This window comes from Armigeres subalbatus, chromosome 3 (genome assembly GCF_024139115.2).
Source record: "Armigeres subalbatus isolate Guangzhou_Male chromosome 3, GZ_Asu_2, whole genome shotgun sequence".
NCBI classification, from domain to species: Eukaryota; Metazoa; Arthropoda; class Insecta; order Diptera; family Culicidae; genus Armigeres; species Armigeres subalbatus.
The window spans coordinates 180,553,190-180,577,431 of NC_085141.1; the positions used below are offsets into that span (position 1 = coordinate 180,553,190).

At 41.1% G+C, this 24,242-nt stretch overlaps 1 protein-coding gene across 1 annotated transcript in view; it reads left to right on the top strand.

Moving 5' to 3' along the window:
- The first annotated feature begins 796 nt into the window (after window positions 1–796).
- The window catches only part of LOC134222163 (uncharacterized), a 44,790-nt gene continuing 21,344 nt past the window's right edge, over window positions 797–24,242 (top strand). Inside the window, exons 1-6 of the mRNA XM_062701308.1 lie at window positions 797–875; window positions 2,445–2,608; window positions 10,405–11,304; window positions 11,914–12,054; window positions 20,387–20,622; window positions 20,802–20,884. Coding sequence (XP_062557292.1) covers window positions 812–875; window positions 2,445–2,608; window positions 10,405–11,304; window positions 11,914–12,054; window positions 20,387–20,622; window positions 20,802–20,884 — 1,588 coding nt within the window. The 5' untranslated portion in view covers window positions 797–811. The remainder of the gene's footprint in view (window positions 876–2,444; window positions 2,609–10,404; window positions 11,305–11,913; window positions 12,055–20,386; window positions 20,623–20,801; window positions 20,885–24,242) is intronic.

Sequence of the window (24,242 nt, forward strand, 5' to 3'; positions counted from 1 at the left end):
CCATACAAAAAAAAAAAATGGAGTTTGTTGCCAAAAGCGAGACGAAGGGGGTTGAAAACCGCCAGTTTTTGCGAGACATACTTTATGGATCTCCCTTAGGGCTGGATATTGTTCAGCTTATACAACACGGTAGGACTCCGGTGGGCTGGTAAGGTTGTTCGTAGTCCGGAAGAACGCCAAGCGAAGATAAGAAGGCCACGTACACGATGGATTTTTGCAGTTGAATACGACCCGAGGGCGTTCAGGGTGACTGTAAGCAATTTGGCCCGGATGGAGTCCAGTGGATAAGGATACTCCATTCGGCGTAGGCTCATCGGAAGGAGCTGTAGCCCATCAAGTATCAAGTAATAAAAATTGGCTTCTTGGGTTAGAAACTTTGCTTTTAATAACTTCAAGCTCGTAATTGTCCCTCTCATAGTAGTTTCTAGTAGTCAGAGAATCTGGCGGAATCGGACAGATTTTCTATCTTTGACCAGAGATCGTTCGCACTGGAAAAAACCGCAAGACAAAATATATTTTCCAATATTTTTTCCCAAACATTGTCTCATGCAAATTATTATCTAAGCTTCATCGGGAGTCCCCTTGTCAACTGTTATTAATAAGATAACAAAAACCTGCCAATTGTTGGAGGATGTTTGTAGTAGTTTGCAAAATAATCATTCTAAAGCATAACTGAGAGCCAAAGTATTGGCCCGACAGCCGGACCTGAAGTGTTAGTTAGCAGTTGGATGGCTTTCTATCTGGATCTTTGTAGATAACTGTTACATTGTTTCGAATTTGCAACTTCTGTTTTGAAATCGCAATCAATAATATGTGGATTAGTGAAGTGTTGCTGCTAATTATATCAGTTGGTATTAAAAATGTGGTTGGGCAAAGTGAGTACATCCATAATTATGTGTTGAATGGTTGAGATAATTGGTTCTAGAGTGACAGACAAATTAGCAATGAACTTCAATTGTACAACTTTAAACGCTCATAATGATCGTATCAACAAAACGACTGCATCAATTCAAGAAGCATGGTGCTAGTAAATGACGTTGCACTGCATCGTTATGCTCTACTAATTTTTGAAAAAAATATTTACCTGTGTTTTGTAGAACTCGTGCAACAGAATTATAAGCAAAATTAGTATCAGTTCCCAAACAATAATTTAAGGTCAACATTTGAACTTCGCTAGAGCTAGTGTAAATAGAATTTCGGTATAGTCAATCATTGAACAATTTGTATATGGTCTATTATTCGGTATGTTCTAATCAATGTCGGTGGTATGGAGAAGCAAATATTGCATGTGACATTGACTTTTTCTGATCCACACCATTTTGCCGCTTTTTAGCGAACATTGTTCAGCGATGACAAATGAGACCCATTCTCTATCGTGTGATGTATTTATTAGCCGTTATGCTGAATGATCATTCAGTTTCATGTGGAACGTTGTACAATTCGTTGCGGTTGATGTGAAGCGCGTGCATTTAGTGATTCAGTGTTATGTCGTTGGAAGATATCTGTTGGAAGCTCTTACTATTCCCGTGGATTGCAAAGCTTGCTCATTGGAAAGGAATATGTTTGATTTACTATAAAACTACCACTCCTTTTCCATTTATTACTCTCCCAAGTGGCTATACCTTCCCTGCTTCTACAAGTACACCCTATTTTACCTTTACTCCCTTAACAACTAGTCCTGTGACTACTCAGCCACCTCTTACTTTTAGTACAGGTACAGTCCCAACTGCAACAACATCAACAACACCAAGCACGACACAAAGTGTCTCATTCAGCACCATTCCAACAACTTTCCCCACATTTACGACACCAACAACATTCCGAACAACGATATCAACTGGTACTCCAATAACATTTCCTACTCCTCCAAATACTCAAACACTCACGCCACCTGTGTTGACAAGTGGCATCTTCACTGTACCGACTACTCCATCTATAGTACCTACGCTTCCAACCGGTACGTTTCCAACTCTTCCACCTACATCCACTCCAATTTCATCACTCTTCCCAACAGTTACTTTCACACCACCTGTCCCCACCAGCACTATTCCCGGCGTAACAGCCACATCGCTAAGCCCCGTTACACCAATCACAGACTACTCTCCACTGCCCACTTTCCCAACCTTTATTTCGACCTTATATCCCCCTACTATAACAAGCACGTTCCCAACCACCGTTAGTTGTGCACCTATTCCTCCAACTTGTCCTCCTTTACTTTCTACTACTACTACTGCTACTACTACAACGGCAAGTGTAACTTCTACCCAACCTGGCATCGATCCGCGACCTGCTATCCGGCAACTTCCCAACGGTTGTCCATGTCTTGATCCACGTGAGCTTTGAGATTCAAAAACACTTATAGAATAGAATGAAGGTACCACAAGTAGGATTTTACGAAAACTTCAAGATTAGTGCATTGGTTATTCTTTGCTTCATAATTGCAGATGACGCCTGCCGTACTCCGGATGGTCAAACTGGTATCTGCATGATTTACATTAACTGTGATAGCATTGTGCGTTTATTGATGGTAAACGCGCAGCAACGAGACCCTAATATCGAAGACTACATCCTACAGAGTATTTGTGGGAACCGCCAACTCTCTCAAATGGTAAGCGATGCGTTTTATAATAGATTTTTAGAATATTGATATTTGCAGTGATCAAAATGGTCGATAGTAACAGTCATTTTGCTAATCTTGATGATGGGTTCATTCTCTTCCACTTAAAAAATATCGCATTTTGTCGATGGATCATCACTAAGGCAGAACTTTTCCGAAAATTTTAATTTTGAATAAAAGTCATATACGGTTATAAACGGTTTATGAACGGTTTCGTTAAATGATTTAGAGATCAACAAATTTTTCGTCAAAAAGTCTTCAAAATAGAAGGATAACACTGGACGACAAATTCAGAAAAAAAGTTTGTATTCGCGATGTTCATGTGTTGCATTTGTAGTTCTCGACCTTTAACATCGACTGGTTACTGGTGTTTATTGTTTGATTGGAAAAAAACCGAGATTATTTGGTCACAAAGTAGGAAAGGGATCATCGCCTTAACGGCGTTGAAGTCACTTGCATGTTTGCATGATTGCATGGTCAGATTAGTTAAAATACTAAGTTATTACGATATCTGAATGTCACCATGAATGCTATTAAAGAAAAAATGGGCCTTTCAGGGGAAACGATAGGTAGGGATCAGTACTGCAAAAGTTCGTGATCGTCATAAAAGAGCAAAGCGTCTTTTTCTATCTCAAGCGAGCAAATGAAAGTCTCGTGGGTATTTTGATCAATTTCGCATGAAAGGCAGTCTTGAAAGCATGTTGTGCTTTGTTTTAAAGTTGAAATTTCTACATTATTTTATTAGATATATGCAACTAGTCAATAAATTAATCATTTTCCTTTAATCCACCGAATTGAAAGTGGTAATAAACAAAAATAAAGCAGGTATTGCACACTTTTATAACCTATTTCAATAAATATTTTTTGAGATTTTTGTAGCATGCCTTTTATCCTTCGCGTTTATATAGAAATTGGAAGAGGCAGCTATGTAAACATCGTCTGACATCTCTCATTGAAAATGAGAAATTGCAGTACTAGTAGGGATTTTAAAAACTGTTCAGCAGCATAACTAAGTACAGTCGCCTCTCCACATCTCGATATTGAAGGGACCATCGAGATAAGAAGAGATCGAAGAATGGAAGGGAAATTGAAATAGGTACAAGACAGCCCGGTGGGATCCCTATCTCACACAATAGGTTTGTTTTGCAGCCCGTATCCCACTGACAGTTCTGTATCCTAATGGGGATCAAATGTGATGTTTGTAAACAAAACACATCTTCTTCTTCTTCTTTGGCATTACATCCCCCACTGGGACATTGCCGAATCGCAGCTTAATGTTCATTAAGCACTTCCACAGTTATTAACTGCGAGATTTCTAAGCTAAGTTACCATTTCCGCATTCGTATATCATGAGGCTAACACGATGATACTTTTATGCCCAGGGAAGTCGATCCGAACATTGTCTAGACCAGCACCGGGAATCGAACCCAGCCACCCTCAGCATGGTCTTGCTTTGTAGCCGCGCATCTTACCGCACGGCTAAGGAGGCTAACACGGCTAACAAAACACATACTATCATGACTACACTGAGATGTTGGCTACAAAAACATGGCGTCGTGCCACCGACCTGGTACTAGATCGAAAAAGCACGTTGCTATGAAAAACGACAACAAAACAGATTTTATCTTTTGTTTTTAATGTGTTTGTTATTGTACAAAGACGGTCTTACTTGATACTTGCTGGGCTACAGCTCTTCGATGAACCTACGGCGAATGGAGTATCCTTCTCCACTGGACTCGATCCTGGGCCAATCGCTTCCAGTCGCCCTGAACATTGAGCGCCCTCAGGTCCTCTTCAACTGCAAAACGCCATCATGTACGCGGCCTATCACGAAGCCTGCGGCCTCTTCCGGTTTCTCTTCTAAATATTATCTTCACTTGGCGTTCTTCCGGCATACGAACAACGTGACCAGCCCACCGTAGTCTGCCGTGTTGTATAAGCTTAATAATATCCAGCCCTTTATACACCTGGTACAATTCGTGATTCATGCGATGCCGCCAGCTACCGTTCTCCTGTTTACCGCCGAGTATTGTCCGCAGCACCTTACGCTCAAACACTCCGAAAGCTCTCCGATCACCCTCCTTCATGTTTCATGGCCGTATAAAGCCACCGGAAGGTTCAGAGTAGTATACAGCGCGAGTTTTGTTTTCGTTTGCAGACTACGAGACTTAAGCTGGTTACGAAGTCCGTAATAAGCCCTATTTGCAGCTGCAATACGCCTTTTAACCTCGCGGGTAACATCATTCAAGGATGTTATCGATCATTTAGTAATTTGCGTTCGATCATTTAGTAGTTTGTCAATAACTCATTCCAGAGGCTAAATTACAAAATGTGTTGTATGGTGAACTTCTAGTGTAAAGTCTTATCTACAACTCTGCCTAACAGTTCGTTGTTTGATTTTTACTAAAAACGGAGCTAAGGCGCTAATAGCAGTAACCTATACTAAATGATTGAAATTTTGTTATTATTTAGTATGAGTTACTGTAACTAGCGCCTTAACTCCTTTATTAATGAAATTCAAACATCGATCTGTAAGGCAAAGTTGTAGTAAAACTTTCGCACTAGAGTCCACCATACAACAGATTTGGAAATTATGCCTCTGTAATGAGTTATTGACAAACTACTAAATGATCGAGCGCAGATTACTAAATGATCGATAACATCCTTGACATTATTATCGCACGTCACTAATCCAGCACCATTTCGCTGTCTCCCTCTTAAAATGCACAAAAGCCTCTTCCATGGTACGGCGATCAATCCCGATAATATCGATATCGTCCGCAAATCCCAGGAGCGTATGCGATCTTATGATAATGATGCCTCTTCTTTGCACACCAGCTCTCCTAATCGCTCCCTCGAGCGCTATATTGAACAGTAGATTCGAGAGTGCATCACCCTGCTTTAATCCAATCCAACGTTATACGAATCAGCCGTATCAGTTTCGCCGGAAAACCATGTTCAAGCATAATTTGCCATAATTCATTCAGTTTCACTGAATCGTACTCCGCCTTGAAATCAATAAACAGATGATGTGTCTGCAAGTTGTACTCCCGGAATTTATCAAGGATTTGTCTCAGGGTAAACATTTGATCCGTCGTTGATCGGCCCTCACGAAAACCTGCTTGGTGTTCGCCGACGAAGGACTCTTCAAGCGGTCTCAATCTGTTAAACGGGACATCATTTTGTACGCTGAATTAAGGAGGGTTATTCCTCGGTAATTGGCGCACTCCAGTTTGTGCCCTTTCTTAAAGAGAGGGCAAATGAGTCTTGTAGTGTTGCTTCCTGGCAGCTATTTCGGTTTTATTTGTCAGCAAATTCCCTTGTTGCTCGTTGCACATGAGGGGAGATGACGCTGTCTTTCTCCGCACGCCATTGACAGACTCATAAAACCTCCGCATATCGATCTGCTCCATTTTTTCCTGCCCCTCGCTAATCGCTTGTTCTTCATATTTTTTCTTCGTCCTGCGGTGGGTTCGTTTTTCGGCTGCTCTTGCTTCCTTGTACCGATCTCTATTCGATCGGCTACCCGACACCAACATCCGGCTTCTGGCAACGTTCTTCTCGGCTGTCACTCTCTGACACTCCACATCGAACCAACCCGTTCTGGGTCGCCTCTGTGCAGTATCTACCACTTCTCGTGCTGTTGTGCTCACCGCTCTATGGATCGACTCTCATAGATTGTTGGTGTTGTCGCTAACGTTGATTGCACTTATCCGTTCGTCGAGCTTCTGGCGGTACTCAGCCGATACTCCTTCCGCCGACAATCGCTGGATATTGTAACGCATCGTTCGCTGTGATCTTTCGTTCGATACAGTTGACAAACGTGATCGAATTTTACTGACAACGAGGTAGTGATCAGAGTCAATGTTCGGACCAAAAACGGTCTAGTAGCCTATAAATTGGAATATATCGACATAGGGAGAGAGAGAGAATCTTGAATGACGAGCTCGGTGGTCAAGTGGCTACCGCTTCTGCCTTATAAGCAGGAGGTCGTGGATTCCAGGCTCGTCCCTTTCCTACTTTGTATTTCTATCTTAGTTCTTTCTGTGTTTCACAAGCGGGCTTGGTAGTCATATGGCTACTGCTTCTGCCTCATACGCAGGAGGTCGTGGGTTAAATCCCAGATCCGTTCCATTCTCCTACTTTGTATCTTTCTCTTTATTTCTCATGTTCTAACAATCGCTAGAACTGGAAATGGACTTCCATACCGTTTCCATTACTATTCCTATACCTTCAACTTGAGTATTCTAACAGTAATCTGCTAGAATCGGAAATGAACTTATATAGCTCGTTTCCTACATCCAATTAGAAATTCCATCAGTTACCTTCTCCTATCTATCACATTGGCAGCTCGTTAACCAAGACGGACCTCTGCCTCTCCAACCTAACCCATAAATTCCAACAAATTCCGCATGAACTCGTGGCAAGTGCAGAGGTATATTCGGCTTGCAGTGGGCGAGTGATTGCATCATCATTTCCTTCCCCTTCCCTACATTGACTTGCATTCTGACGTGGCAGGCACCAGTATGACCTAACAAATGAGATCACCAGTACTTGTACATTGAAGATGTGTGCTAGTCCCAAGCAAACATCTGTTGGTTCCCTGTGCAAGAATAGCTGATCTGGTCATAATGGAGTAGCAACTACGAGCAGTCAATCAAGCTCAAGCTCAAGCTCAAGCTATCTAAGTTATTTTTTTTTTTTTTTTATTCCTCTCTTTATTTGGTAGGCACTCTGTGTTACTTAACCGCTACTGTGCCGAGATCTACTGTGGCATTCTGCTGCCAGAATCCACACAGAATCTATTTTTAGATTTTCCATTATCATTATTGTTGTCGTTGCTTGTCCATCTCATCGTGAGTCCATTGTGTCCGTTTGTCCATGTCGTCTATCCAATGATCGTTGCATTTTTCGGTTGCCATTTATCCGGGTAACGTTGGAGGAATGCCTCCGAGAAGAACTAGTTGTCAGTCGCCATCAGGCAGCCGTGACGGTAAGGCGTGCACCCCAGAACGCCACCGTATGGGCTGCGGATCAGGCGACTGACGAGGGTTTGGTGGAGGGGCTGGGAATCGAACCCATGACCATTCGCTTGTAAGGCGAACGTGTAGCCAACTACGCTACGGGACCCCCCATCTTAGTTCTTTCTGTGTTTCACGTTCTACCAAAACGATTCCTACTTTCACACAAACCCAAAACCTCCCGTGGCATCTATGAGAGGTCGTAGAGTTCTCTGCATCTTTCTTAAGTAGGTGTCCAACAAATCATCCTTCCCCTTCCTCAGCATTCGCAAGGACGTGGCCAGGACAGATCTCGACTATTGGAGAATGCAATGCTTCCTTCTAAGAGATAGTGGTTAGTCCCAAATCGATATCTGTGGTAACGGATGAAAGTGATGCTACTCTCATACAATAGTCTTGGTTTGAACCACCTACGAATTTGTGCGAATTGCTCAATGCTAATGCTAATGCTAATAGAGAGAGAGAATCTTGAATAAAATATGACCAGACTACATCGAGATAGGGATGTTATCGATATGTAGAAAGCCCAAACGTATGTAGATTGAAGGGACATAGGAAGAGATATCGAGATATAGAACATCTAGATGTAGGGAGTTCGACTGTATAAAAGCATATGGAGACGCATGGTACATTTATGCGATGATTCATCTTGTGACTAAACTTTTTATGCAAATTTCATCACACCTTTATTATTAAATAAATGAACAAGTGTGCAAGCATTTGTATGAAACTTGTATTATGGGAAACCTGAACCTAATTGCATATTGGGAAGAACATGTTCTTTGTCAACATGTCGAATAATGCAGTCAAGAAATCATTAGAATCATGATTTCAAACAGCAGGTTCCCGGGCATCTTCTAAGCGATTTTCATAATTCTTTCACGGTTGTCTTGTGTACCTCATCTAGTTTCCTGTAGTTTGCTAATTTGTTATAACTATTTGAAATAGAAATAGTCTATTTCTAAGAATCCTCATTTTTGTTCCATTCAAATTACTTGCATTCATTCATACTCATTGCAAGAATAATCAATAAACGATACTTATTGTGAAATTTGAAATGTGCCAAGAAAATTATTTTTACAGTGCGGGATTAGAAAAAAAATATTTTGGAAATTCAATTTTAATTCAATTGGCCTTTCCCGTCAAAACATTTTATTCGCCCAATCGATTATATAATTTATTTAAGGTTAACTTCCCAAAAGTTTTGACTCCTCTAACTATTTTTAAATTTTAAAACAAAAAAATCCAAAACGTGCGGTTTTTCAAGCTTGGTTTAATATTCGCCCGATTTTGAACCTTCATCAGGCCAATCTTTTAGGTCGGTTCACACGTGCAGCACTTTTTCAGCTTTTGTTTTCAATTTTTTAAATAGTAAGAGGCCTAAAAATATGGGTTCTTTAGAAAGTTGACCATAAATGAGTCAAAGAATTGACTGAGACCATAACACGAGACACAATTTCTGACGGGAAATGTCAAATAAATGTATTCATACATTTGTTATATTAGAGAGAACCTGTAATAGGGGACATTTCCATTTGCGAACCAAACGAACGTGTCCGGGAACAGCTCATTTTTCGTGACATATTACGAATAAACTTTTAAAGTCTTTGTAAATGGTGATATTCCTCAATGGCCACTTCCAATTGCCAATTTTACATGGGTTTGCTTTCACCCACACTACCCATGCAGCATCAACCATAGTAACCCATGAGTCAGCAGACAAAATTTGACAGCTCTATCAGTCGAACTCTAACCGTTACGGCATAAACAGTGAAGCAACTCCATTCAAAAGTGTGCGCGTTCAAAGAACGGCACCCCGCCGCGTCGAAAACGGACATCGTGCGTCACCTTGTGGACGCCGGATACACCCGTTCTACAACATCTTGACACTCCTTCTTCTTCTTCTTATTGGCATTACATCCTCCACTGGGACATTGCCGCCTCGCAGCTTAATGTTCGCACTTCCACAGTTATTAACAGCGAGGTTTCTAAGCCAAGTTACCTTTTCTGCATTTGTATTTAATGATACTTTTATGCCCAGGAAAATCGAGACAATTTCCAATCCAAAAATGTCCTAGACCGGCACCGGGAATCGAACCCAGCCACCCAGCATGGTCTTGGTTTATAGCCGCGCGTCTTACCGCTAGGCTAAGGAAGGCCCCACATCTTGAGCCAATTTGATAGACAACAATCAGAGCATCGAAAGAAAGCCGGGGTTCCGGATGGCCGACGACCCTGAGCGTCTAGAAGCTCCAAAGGAAGCTGAAGAAGAAGACCGAGGGAAAAGTGGCTATATCGCTGCGTGCGCTTGAACGGGTGTTCGTTGCAACCGGCCAAACAGTAAAAAAGTGCCTGGTGAACATGAACATACATGTTAGGAAGCGGAAGTCGCTTCCACTGTTTTTTATCCCCATCCGTAAAAGACCATTTTTAATGCAAATCGCTTTTGTATACGTTTAATGCTCCTCAAACACCATGAAACCTGATATGGACCCCAAACAATTTAAAAAGTTTCCATAATGGAAAATCTTCAGCAATCTTGGCGATGGAACTCAACTGATGAGTGGTTCAGGAAATGTCAGCAGATCGATGTTAGTCGACCGACAACTTAGCACCCAACCTGGCTAAGGTTGGTCAGCCAGTGTATCATATTTATTAATCTTAAATAACAATTTATATCTTTTAGCTTCAAACTGAGTCACAGAGAGCACAAGTCTTTAGAACTTCAACATATTTGAGTTTTTCAAAACTATCTGCTTTCTACAGGTTTGCTGTCCAGGTTTGCGTTTCTCGCATGGGATTACTGCTACTTCAATGACCACTCGTGCCACAACCACTGTCAAAACAGTCACCGTCAGACCTACCACTGCGAAAATAACTACTGCCGCAAGCTCTGGCGGAATATTCTTTTTCTCCGATCTTTCATCAGCTGCTCCAAATCCAACAACAACAACCGCCTTGCCCATACCCATACCCAATGGTACCTATAAACTACCAAGGAATTCCATTGACCGCTGTGGAATGACCAATGCTTCACATTCTCGAGTTGTTGGAGGTGTGGATGCCCAGCTGGGAGCGTGGCCTTGGATGGCTGCTCTGGGATATCGTTCCAGTACTTATGACCTCACCACCGGCCCAGTGTTCCTATGCGGTGGAACTCTAATAACCATTAGGCACGTACTAACTGCGGCACATTGTATCCAGAATCTGCTTTATTTCGTCAGGTTGGGTGAATACGATATCACGACCACCAATGATGGTGCCAATCCCGTTGATATCTACGTTGAAAAGGTTATAGTACACGAGCAGTACAACGAAAAAACCATTCAAAATGATGTTGCTCTCATACGTTTGCAAAGTGAAGCACCTTTCACTGACATGATTAGGCCCATTTGCATGCCGGTAGAGGAGCCAATGCGTTCGCTTAACTTAACGTACTATTCGCCATTTGTTGCTGGCTGGGGAACGACATCTTTCCGCGGGCCCACAGCATCTCGTCTACAGGAAGTTCAGGTGATTGTCCTTCCCATCGACCAATGTGCGTTCAACTATAAATTGTACTTTCCGGATCAAGTTTTTGACGATAAGGTCCTGTGCGCTGGATTTGCCCAAGGTGGAAAAGATTCGTGCCAAGGCGATAGTGGTGGACCGCTGATGCTGCCGCAGGTGAGTGACACACTTGGGATAAAACACTATGGTCCTACTTTGTAAAGCACGGTTTGCACATTCCATGTCCCCTAATTATGATCATCATCACCAGTAACTTACTTTTATATATTGCCAGTAAGGTAGGTCGTGTTAAAGTACATTTGCAAAATTGCCATACATGCATTTTTAAACTCGATCGAAATGGTCAAAGCGCACGATAAACAAATCACAATCGAACGCTTGAGCTGCGATGCGACACGGAAATTAGCGCTTAATTGCACATAGATGAGATGCTGATAATTACGGGAATCCCCATCATCGCTTAATAGTGTTGAACCTGAATCATTTGCAGCAGTTAACAGCACGAAACCGAAAATATTTTCTTGAGAAACATTTTATTATCCAAATTAAGTCTATCCGTTGAACTTTTGACATTTTTCTTTAGCGTTGCTTCTTGTTTTGTGTATTCTTATCGGATTTATTTCACAAGCAGTATGTTTAGAAGAAATCTTGACTTATTGAGAAGTTTTGAACATTTTTTTATATATCTCAACGAAGAATTCGTTTGTAATTTAGTTAATTAGAAAATATCGCATTGAAACCCATCCATGATTTTTTTCCCAACAGCTCTCCAGCAACGGACAATACTATTATTTTAACTTGATCGGAATAGTTTCATATGGCTATGAATGTGCAAAGGCTGGTTTCCCGGGAGTGTACGTGAAAGTCAGTGCGTACATACCGTGGATCGAATCGAAGCTGAACGCATGAAGGCCGATTAATGCGGGAGCATCACTCACATCGGATGACTAATCCGTACGGTAGCAGTTGTAGGTATAAGCAAGAACGGTTGACTGTTGAGCAGCGGAAGTGTCCTTCAAACAATATGTTTTTGTATTCTTAAATAGTTCTGTTCTGATTGGGTTTTTTTGCCGGATATAAATTCTGCTACCCTATAGCAGTAGCAACAGTAACCGTCGGTGGGTGTGTTTGATTGATGTAGTAGTGGTAATTCACAGCAATAATTACTCGATTTGCATACAGAAGTGACTCGGTGATCAGGTTGATAAGAATAAATCGTGATTCAAGCGCTTGTTAACTGCCTATCCGTGCGCTCTAGTCAACCTTTTTGATCTTGGCCGTTTGATTTATAATGGTGAGAATTGCATCTTGGAATGGTCGACATCCGATCTCAATAATCGCCTAAGCGCATTGAAATTTCAACTTTTTGTTAAAATTGTGTTATTGATATGTGTGAATATTGTGTTGTTCTGGTTAGTTTGTTAGAATGATCATCTCTAAACCCTGGTATATCCCGTATTCAAATGACGTCTGAATAGCAATTGCACATTATCATAATCATCTCCGTTCTTTGAGGTCTGGTACTGGGGAAACAGAGAACTGTTTAGTTTTAACTTGAATTTCCATTGTTCTCAAAGTTAGTTCATTTCTCCTACATATTTTGCCTTTCAGGTCATCGATAAGGCAGATGATTTTATCCCAAACTTCCCTCAGTCTAAGGACGTCCCACAGATTTTCGTGGTTCAGAAGGTTGACGGCTTCTTCGCAAATCGTAGTTAATGAATATATATAAGTAGATAAATTCCTGGGATTCGTTGACCTGCTCTAGCATGATAAGGAGCGTGACAATATGGTTCACACATGATCTTCCTTCTATTTTCTCCGGTATCCAATGTATCCTTGTTTGCACAGAACTTTGAGAACAATGCACAGTAATATGATGCCCCGTCAGTTCTCACACACAGTCAGACCCCCTGTTTTCGGGACCTTTACTAAGATGCTTTGCATCCAGTCGGTTGAAAAAAAATCCCAGAACGGAAAAAATACAGCACAGTTGATGCAACATTTGCGCGGATAGCATGGGGTCAGCTTTGAGCATCTCTACTGATGCTGTAATTGTTTTTCGGGCGTCGAAACTTAAAGCAGTTGCTCGAAACAACGTTTCAATTGATCAGTTTGGTCGGTTGCCAGCTTCCCACTACCAAGTTCTCCCGAATGATCTCTTCAACAGCTGGATCTCCTAGTCGGGGTGTGTTGAATCGAGTATCTCTTTTCGTTGCTGAATCCGACCAGACGCGAGACTCACGTGTCGATGCGCTGGAAAGAGCGATCCTCCTATCGCCATGTCGAAGTCTGCAAACAGCTAACTTTTTTTAAAACTAATTTTATTTGCTAATTATCTAATACGGCTGAGAAACAGACGAGATGAGCCAGCCTTGGGCTGAAGATCTCGCTAATAAAAATATAAAAAAACAAAGCCCATGGAGTTGACCAACTACCAGGAGAGCTGTTTAAACACGGTGGTGAGGCTCTGGCTAGAGCGCTGCACTGGGTTATTACCAAGGTTTGGGAGTTTGAGGTTCTGCCGCAGGAGTGGATGGAAGGTGTCGTGTGTCCCATCTACAAAAATGGCGATAAGCTGGATTGTAGCAACTACTACGCAATCACATTGCTGAACGCCGCTTGTCACTATCACCAATGCCGTCGACTATCACCAATGAAATCGACTATCACCAATGGAAATCAGTATGGCGAAAGGCATCTAATGTTTAATATCTCGAAAATAAGCACCTTAATCGAACAAAACATTTGGTAGGCGTAGTAGCGGACACCTTCATACATAACTGGTACCAAATAGTTTTTCGTTAAAAGTTGAGAAAACCCGCATTAGATGTCTTTCGCCATTCAAACTTTAGGTGGTTAACTCATGCTAGCTATTTTTACATATACGACAGCTTCTGGATGCAGACGAGCTCGGTGGTCTAGTGGCTACCGCTTCTGCCTTATAAGCAGGAGGTCGTGGGTTCAATTCCAGGCTCGTCCCTTTCCTACTTTGTATTTCTATCTTAGTTCTTTCACAAACCCAAAACCTCCCGTGGCATCTATGAGAGGTCGTAGAGTTCTCTGCATCTTTCTTAAGTAGGTGTCCAACAAACCATCCGTCCCCTTCCTCAGCATTCGCAAGGACGTGGCCAGGACAGATCTCGACTATTGGAGAGTGAACTGCTTTCATCTAAGATATAGTGGTTAGTCCCAAATCAATATCTGTGGTAACGGATGGAAGTGATGCTACTCTCATACAATAGTCTTGGCTTGTACCACCTAAGAATTTGTGCGAATTGCTCAATGCTAATGCTAATGCTAATGCTAATACGATAGCGTCTGGATGCTGCCAGCGGCGGGTAGGAAACCAGCCACTGTATGTGATTCATTGCAAGGAAATTCGTTGGACAGTACCAGGAGACATTCATGGGTGAACGCTTTAGCACGGACCAAGTATTCGCCGTACGTCAAGTATTGCAGAAATGCCGCGAATACAACGTGCCCACACATTATCTATTCATCGACTTCAAAGCCACATATGATACAATCATTCGGGTCCAGTTGTGGCAGCTAATGCCCGAACCCGAATTTCTGAATCAACTGATACGGTTGATAAAGACGATGATGGCTCGGGTGATGTGCGTAGGTCGAGTTTCAGGGGCTTTTTCGATAGAGATGGCCGGGTTTCACATTTTGCAAACCCGAATCCGACCCGAACCCGATTTATAAATTCTTTTCAACCCCGGACCCGACCCGAACCCGAAATGAAACATCTCATCAAACCCAAACCCAATCCGTACCCGATAATTTTTACATTCAGGTTTACGTACCCGACTCGAACCTGAATTAAACCCCAGCTGGACCCAAACTTTTTTTTGTCGGAAAACTCAAACTAAATATTTTATATTTCTTTTTACATCAAAAAGGATGTAGGACCAAGCAACGTAAAAGTCTCAAAATTACCAGATACGAATAAATAAATATTCGGTATTTTATTTTTTAAACCCGTACCTGACTCGGACCCGACATTTTTTCATGTCACAAACCCGTACCCAACCCGAACCCGACATTGCACTAATTTTCCAAACCCGAAACCTGACTATCTCTAATTCTCGAGTCCCTTCTAAAAGCGCAAAGAGCTACGGTAAGGTGATGGTCTTTAGTGCCTGCTATTCAACATCGCTTGGGAGGGTCACGAAGTCCGTTCAGCTATGAACCAGTGAAAACACTCCTGTGTATTTTCAGCGTGCGCGCTCCTGTGGCTCTGGCGTGCATTTTTTCGACAGTTTGACATGACATTTATAAAATTCAAATATCCATCTATTAGTTGCACTTACTTAGTTGACACTATAAAATCGTTTAGATGGAGTAAAATCAAAGAGTAGAATTTTTGCACTGGAGGAACTCCAAAAATAAACTTCAGAAGTAATTCCTGAAAGAGCTCCTGGAAATCAAAGGAGAAATATTTTGAAGAAATTCCAGAAGGAAATCCTGGGGGAACTCCAGGAGTGGTTTCTGGAGGAATCCAAGGAGTAATTTCTGGAGAAGCTCCAAGAAGAAGGATTCCCGTAAGAACTTCAAAAAGATATCATGGATAAACGCCAGGTAGAATTCCTGGAAGAACTTCAAGAAAGATTCCCGAAGGAATTCGAAGAAAAATTTCCGAAAAGACCTTGGAGGAAACCCTGATAAAAATCCTGAAGGATCTCCAGGAGGAATCCCTTCAGATACTTTGGAAGTAATTCCCAAAGGAACTCCAGGAGTAATTTCTGAAAGAGCTTCAGGAGGAAATCCTGCAGTAATTTCTGGAGGAGCTCCAAGAATAAATTTTTAAGAAAATCCAGGAAGGATGCCTGTATGAATTCCAAAACGATGTCCTGGATAAACCCCATATAGAATCTCTGCAGGAACCCCAGGAGAAATTCCTTGATGAAGTCAGGAGGGAATACTGGAGAAACTCCAGTAGAAATTTCTAGTGGACCATCAAGAAGAATTTTTGGAGATATTCCTGTACGATTTCCTGAAAGAACTCCAACAAGGCATTCTTAAAGTAACTCTAGGAGAAATTTCTTGGGAAATTCAGAATTAATTTCTGGGGAATTCAGAATGAATTTCTGGGGGAGTTCTGAATGAATTCCTGGAGGAATTCTGAATGAATTCTTGGGGGAATTCAGAATTAATTCCTGGAGAAATTCAAAAAGGATCCGGGGGGAAATCAGAATGAATTTCTAGAGGAATTACTGGGGAAATTCAGAATGAATTCCTGGGGAAATTCAGGATGAAAATTTGGAATGCTTCTTCTTGGCGCTCCTTCAGGATTCCTTCCTGTAGTTTCTCCAAAAATTCTTCTAGGAGCTCCTTCAGAAATTACTCCTGTAGTTCTTCCAGATATTTCTCCTTTGATTTTTCAGGAGCTTTTCCAGGATTTTCTTGTGAAGTTTTTTCAGGATTTTTTCTTGGAGTTCCTTCAGGAATTCTACCTGTGGTTCCTCCAGAAATTCTTCATCCTGGAATTCTTGGAATAACTCACGTCGGTTACAACTTCATGGGGCCCTCCTTAGCCGTGCGGTAAGACGCGCAGCTACAAAGCAAGACCATGCTGAGGGTGGCTGGGTTCGATTCCCGGTGCCGGTCTAGGCAATTTTCGGATTGGAAATTGTCTCGACTTCCCTGGGCATAAAAGTATCATCGTGCTAGCCTCATGATATACGAATGCAAAAATGGTAACCTGGCTTAGAAACCTCGCAGTTAATAACTGTGGAAGTGCTTAATGAACACTAAGCTGCGAGGCGGCTCTGTCCCAGTGTGGGGATGTAATACCATTAAGAAGGTTACAACTTTTAAGAGGGACAAATGTGAGGAAAAAAATCATTTGGCAGCGACATTTTTAATTTAGAAAATTCCCGGAGCAATTTCAGGAGGAAATTAAAAAGGGCTTGTGGAACTTCACGATGGATTCCTAGAAAAAGCTTCAGGAGAAATTCCTAAAGGGTCTCGAGGAGAAATTTCTGATGGAACCAAAGAAGAAATCACTAGAGAAGTTACAGGATGATTCTCCGAAAGAGCTCTCAAATATATCTGGGTGGAGTTATCGTAGGAATTCCAGGAGGATTTTCAGGTGGAATTCGAGAAAGAATTCTTGGAAGAATTTCAGGTTTAATTTCTGTGGGATTCTCCTGAATGGAATCCTGGAGGATTTCCACGATGGGTTTCTGGATGAACTCTAGAAGGTATTCAACGAGGATTCATGAATTCCCAAATTCCTAAACTCCTTAACTCACAAAATCCCATATTCCCAAATTCCTGAATTCCTAAATTCACAAATTCCTGAATCCCTCATTTAATAAATTGCTAATTCTCAAATTTCTAAATTTCTAAAATCGTTTCTAGATTACTAGGAATTCAGTAAAAATCAGAATTTTTCTTAAATCTCTATGTTCCTTAGTTCCTAAATTCGTCGCCGCCCACAACCAGGATGTTAGGCAAGAAGATTCACGCTTCGATTGTGTGCTATTCAATAGACGATATCTATGCCTCACATTCACATTCTGTCGCTTCATACTTCATACTAACGAACGGCTTTCAATCTGTTGATTTTCAAATACAGTCGACTCTCCACATCTCGATGTTCTATATCTCTATATCTCTCTATGTCGATGGTTTTCTCGGTCCCTTCGATTTCCATACATTTGGGCATTCTGCATCTCGATAATTTCCTATCTCGATATCTCTCTATCTCGATGTGCTCTGGTCATAATTTGCTCAGGATTCTCTCTCCCTATGTCGATATATTAATATTTCTAGGCTACTAGACGATTTTTAGACAATAACAAACACATGAACAATAAGAGATGACATTTGTTTTGTTGTCGTTTTTCATAGCAACGAGCTTTTTTCAATATAGTACCCATTTCTATTAGGGGAATTGTACTGGTTTTGGCCATGTTCCTAATTTGGAAAATTTTGCGAATAACTCCGAAAATAAAGCAATTGGGTTGTTTAGAGGTATATATGTTTTTACATATTCTGAATCTGCATAAAAATCTGAGCCTAGCTCCAATTTTTCAGAATTGTTGGAGCCCCGGAAGTATTTTTAATTTGCATTTTAAATTTATATGGGACTTGAAATTTGTTCTTATGCTGCATGGGCCTGTCATTCTATGAATGTTAGTTCTATCGATTGAAATGGCTTATTGTTTGCTATATAAAAATGTAAATAAAAGGTTTCCAAACAAAATAAAAATATGTTGGAAATCAGAAAAGCATGCTCTTTATGTTAAACTGCAAAAAACTAGATATTTTTCTGAGCTAAACAACCCAATTCACGAGGGTTTTATTAGTTCAAACAAAAGATATATCCCTTACGGTTCAACGCTGCTTTCAACTGATCGATTATTTTGGAAAAATATGTATTTTCTAGGGTTGGCCAAATTAGGCACTAAGTTGGCCAAAACCGGTGCACTTCCCCTATCCTTCCATTCCTCGATCTCTCCCTATCTCGATGGTCCCTTCAATATCGAGATGTGAAAAGGCGACTGTAATAACTTTTGTTTATCGATTATCCCTCATACTTAAATAAATCAATATAAATCCCTAAATAAATCCTGAATTTTGAATTCCTAAATTCCAAAATTTGATATATCGTCAAGTAATTCATTATTTACCAGTCCAGATTGCAATTTTTAACCTGGCCAGCGCACATGCGCCGCGATCCAACTTCGCTTCCCCCAGTGACCATAATCTTATCAACTGCACAAATCATCCAAATTCTAATCCCGTTTTCTAGTTATTTATTTTTCTTGCTCGTTTTTCACAAACTGGATTTTAAGAAACACAGTTAAAACTAACTATTGTTTCAATTCGAACGGCTTTCATACAAGCAGTGCGATACGACTTGCAAGCTGCGACATAACTTGTAAATGCAAAAAAACGTGGAACGGATTATTCCGGCTGGGCCAATGTACGGATTTACAATCTGTACTCGCTAACGAAATCCTGATATCCTACAGATTGTAACTGGAAAGAATCATGACAATCGGACTAAAAACACCTGAGATATATCGGAGCAACGTAGGAATATCAACTAAGATCAAGGAATGTAAAATAACAACATTGCCAATGACAACAACATTGTCCTCTCTTGTAAATGTTGGGACAAACTTTACTCGCAATAAGCGTTTGTCCCAAACTGCAACAGAATAGGACAATGATCGCCTGCCGCGCATTTTGAGAAGTAGTCGGTTTCCGATTATGTTTTTGGTTAAATAAGTATCAGTTATCATAGCTTAGACATAGCTTTAACAATCTGTACACATGATTTGTGTTTTACTTCTGAAATATACAAGTTATCGCAGTTTGAAAAGTTCACAACAATTACCTCTCCATGTTTGTTGCAAATAAAATGGAACGCAACAATGTCTTTATCTTCTGCAGATGAGGACAAATAATTATTGCTATTCTCTTTTGTCGCTTGGTTTTCGCATTTTTCAGCGACAATTACATTCCTTGACTAAGATATATTCCTTAAGACGATTTCAAAAGCTTTCCTAGAGAAATTTTCAAATTAATATAAAACAAAAATTCCAATGAATTTCCAAAGAATTTCTAGGGCATTTTTCGAAGGTGTGTTACCAACGGCTTGGAACAATAGAAAACCGGCACTCGGCATTCAGGGTGGACAGTTAAGGCTAGGAGGATAACCTACATTTAGTTAATTTTTGAATTTGAGCTTTGAAAAGTTATAAAACTAGTGAAGTTTCATGATTTTCTTTTTCTAAATGTTAGACATGTACTTTGACTTAATCTATATAAACACAGTTGATCTCAAAATTATATACAACCTACACAAAAATAAAATAAAACCACACATATGTAGAATACTAGTAACTAAATAAATAAGAATTATTTTGCTATAAAAAACCGTCAACTCAAAATAAAGATTGTAGCCCCTCGTATAAAAAAATAATTGATAGATCTCAAAAGTTGGTAGTATGAGCAGCGGGAAGAACGAAGGAGCAAGAGATGAGAGTGGGATGGAGAGAAGAGAAGGGAGAGAAGGAAGAAAAAAGGAAAAGAAAGTTGGGGACTCTGGTGTGAGAGGAGAAGAACGCCGGATAAAAGTGAGGAAGAGAACAATATCGAGGTGACGATAGACGCCAGTTTTTTTTACGGTTCCCGTGCGATTCCAGGTTTTTTATACGGTGCAAACGGTTCCGAAAACAAAAACGGGATACAGCGAAGCGCGTGCGCAGAGTAGTGGACGGCGAAAACTGTGGCCAAGCGTGAAAGGATCTCGATAAACGGCTACAAGCCTACGCTGTGGACCACGTGTCAGTGGATTGCAGTACCGGCCACCGAACCCCATGTGTACCAGTTTACGTACAGATTGCCTTGTCTCCGTCGCAGCGAATTGGCCACGTTTGGCCCGAAAAGACAGGTGGAGAAGTGCCCCGGAACCCCGGGAAGTGTCCTCACTGAGCGGTGTTCTCAGAAGGCAAGTTTCGGCGAGTCCCGTGCTGGTGGTCGTTGTGCCTGACGTAATTGCCACACCACACGCCCCGGAAAGTGGTGACCAAAGCCTTGGAGGTGAGGGTCTAGTAAGGTCCGGCGGGCTTGCCCCCGCTTACTAGAACCCAAAATCCGATGAGTCACCACACCGGAGGTGAGCACGCGGAACGTCGGAACGAAAACGGAGTCGCCAAGAGTGGACTAGACGAACTCCTGACATCCAACACGAAAGCTGGTTGCAGCAAAGGTAACCGCCTATCAGCCAAACAACTCTCTCTCTCTCTATCTCTTCTGCATGCTCGAACATCTTTGGGCCCCAACGGATCCCGAACGGCCGCATCGAGAACCCGATTACCCCGCTATGATGTCAAACCTACTGTAAATTTAGAATAAATAGATGTTTAAGCTTATTCTACTGTGGTCGTCAATTTATTTCTCTGGAAGAGGGTCCTGAAGGTCTTGTGTCTTTCCGCTTGCGTTTTCAGTTGCTTGGTTCGTTGTGTGTTCGCCCGTAGCAAGTAAGCAGTCGCCGACCCTGAGAATTCCATATTAGGAGGTGAGCTAGTTAGGGGCGTGCGGACGTCCACTGCCCAGGCGTAGGGACGTCAAAGGCAGTATCATGTGTTTTCAGTAGATACATGAATACAGGAACCCCACCATAAAAATTATTTTGCCAGAATATGCATCAAAAAGCTTAACTTGGCCGTTTGTTGTCCATCATGTTGTAGTCCATGGTTGGTTCACTAGCATCGGTTTGAAATTTAAAGTACCTGTACTTTGGCTGCTAGGTCCAAGCAAACTAAATGTTTGCTTAACGCGGTAACGCGATTTTGAAAAAATCGAGGATTTTCGGAAAAAATCCCTGGAGGAATTTTTGAGGGAAAACCGGAAGAAAATTCTGATGGAAATCCTGATTTTTGATGGAATTGCTGGAGCAATTTCTTGGTGAATTTGCGAAGGAGTTCCTGGAGGTATTTCCTAATATTTACTTATTTGAATTGATGATTTAGCTGCTGCAATCAATTTATTACACCTTCGTTTTTACCTAGAAATAAATGTAATGCGCCTGGAGAGGATAATGTGATGACTAACGAGTTGGTATCGGTGGTGACGAACTTGAGGTGGCTGAAGACTTCGTGTACTTGGGCTCACCTCCGATAATGATACCATCAGAGAAATTCGGAGACGCATCGTGGCAAACTGACTATCTACAAAACACTCATTTGCAAGGTAGTTCTTTACGAACACGAGAACTGGACGGGTTTGTGGAGTGTTCGAAAGGAAAGTTCTGCGTATCATGTATGGTGGAGTGCAGTTGAAGAACCGTGCGTGGAGAAGGCAAATAAACCACGAGTTGCATAAGCTGTTGGTAAACCTATCTATCGTTCACACCGCGAAAATCAGACGACTGCGGTGGACCGGGCACGTAAACAGAATGTTGGACAGTAATCCGGTGAAAATGATTCTCGACAACGATCCGTCGGTAGCAAAAGATGCGCAGCGAGCAAGGTGTATCGATCAGGTGGAAGACGACTTGCGGACCCTCCGCAAACTGTGTGGTTGGCGACGTGCAGCCATGGACATAGCTGAATTGAGAAGATTTTCATGCACTGCACAGGCCACTCCAACCTTGGTTTGAGAAAAAAGGTTAAAAACAGTGGATAAGTGTAATTTTCTCTTATACAATTTTTCGCTTATACTACGATGAATTTATATTCTAGTAATGTAAGCAGGGAGCGGAGTACGTTCCTACATTTGAAGAGAATCTCTCCAGGGCACTTTATGTTTCCGATCTTATTTTTTCCAAATTGATTGCCCTGGTCTTTTATCAAGTTTGGATGTAAATACTCCCCAAAGACAGCTCCGGTCTATACCTTTCTTTTTTCTTCATGGTACACGCGCAAATTATGGGCATAATAAACCCAAGGACATTCAATCGTTGTTCAACGGAATCCGATTTTCATCTTCCACCCTCGACGTTGAAAAAAAGATTCACGCACCGCATCAACCTCTACTCGTTATGCATTTAGTTTTTATTTTTTATTGTATGTAACAGTGATCGTTTTTCTGAGTTGTACCTGTGTTAGATAGTAAATCTAGATTTCAGGCAATATTGTATCATTTTGAGTATATGTAATTTCTGTTGATACAAAAGATAAGAAAGTTTTACGCCCATTCGATAAAGTGCTTATTGATGCACTACTCGAACGGGCTTTTCCTTGCTCCCAATAAAGATGATAAAGAAATAGAAGAAGATAAAGAACTTTGGCATTTATAAGGACGTGGTCTTCCTAAAAAAGTGTCAAAAAATATCCGTTAACCATATAATTAATAGGCTCTTTAGACTACCAATATTTTCACTTGAATGTGATATATAATAGCAAGTAACCTATAATATGGATTTTCCTGTTTTAGAACCTACTACAGGTTAAAGTTGACATAGAACAACCCATAATCATTTAACTTGTCTGTAGAGAAGTACAGGAAGATGAGATTTCTAAAAGATACCATGTGAAACTCAACTAAGAACCGTTTTCTGAAATATTATACATTGATTATTTGTGTAACGGACGTTTAACAAAGCTCAATCATACATCTCAATTATCTCCAATATCATACCTTTGCTAGGTTAACTAGAATGTGTTTTTGTACCAATTATCAACATGCGTGTAAACTGCGTCATTCTCCTGTTTGGATTACAGAGTTGTCTCACCAAACCCCAGCTCCTCCCGTATTTAAATAAGCTTCGACAGTAATAACACATTACTGGAAGAATTCCCGTTTAGTACTTTTAGCACATAGGTGCCGATTGAGCCATTGCAAAATCAGTTAATTATTGGTTATTAAATTCAATTTTTACACCAGCCCAAGTTGCGGTGGTTTTGTTGTGACCGAAAGGGCATCTGGGATAAGTGCAACCAAAGGGGGACATAAGGGGACACAATCGATAATCGTGATCGATTAATCACGTTTCATTAATATTTATAGCTGTGGCTCTATGGCTATCAGTGCAGTATGTTCAGTAATAAATTAAATGAACTAGGGACTATAAGTGGAGACTTTCATGGCGCCGATACTAAGATCTGTTTGAAAGTTACTGGGTTCGAAGGGATGGTAATGCGATATTGGGAAAATGTAGTTCTACAAGCTGCGTTTCAGTTTCAGTCTGTGCGACAGCAGTGTTTCAGTTGGGGATGTAATGGTAATAACAGAAAGCAGAAAAGACGATGCAATTGAATAACATTGTTCGTAGTAAAGCTTCTTGAAGCGTGCCCCTCTGAGCACATTATCTGATTGATCTTACATCATTTATTGGTGATTTACTTCCATCATTACAGCCCCCATACCGTTTTGATGATCATAAACAATAACATTGCTTATCTGTGACTAAGTATTCCGCGCTGGGAAATTACTTCGGGCATAATTTCTCTAGTAGATTACATTCTTCCTTCGCTGTCGAATGGTGATTCCTTTCGTTTCATCTCAGTATTTAGTGACGTCGGGTTTTCCAGGTGTGGAATGCATGTTGTGCATCGATCAACTATGAATGAATCAGCAATAAGTGTCACTGCACTTTTACTGCGTAAAGTGGAAGGATCAAGTCT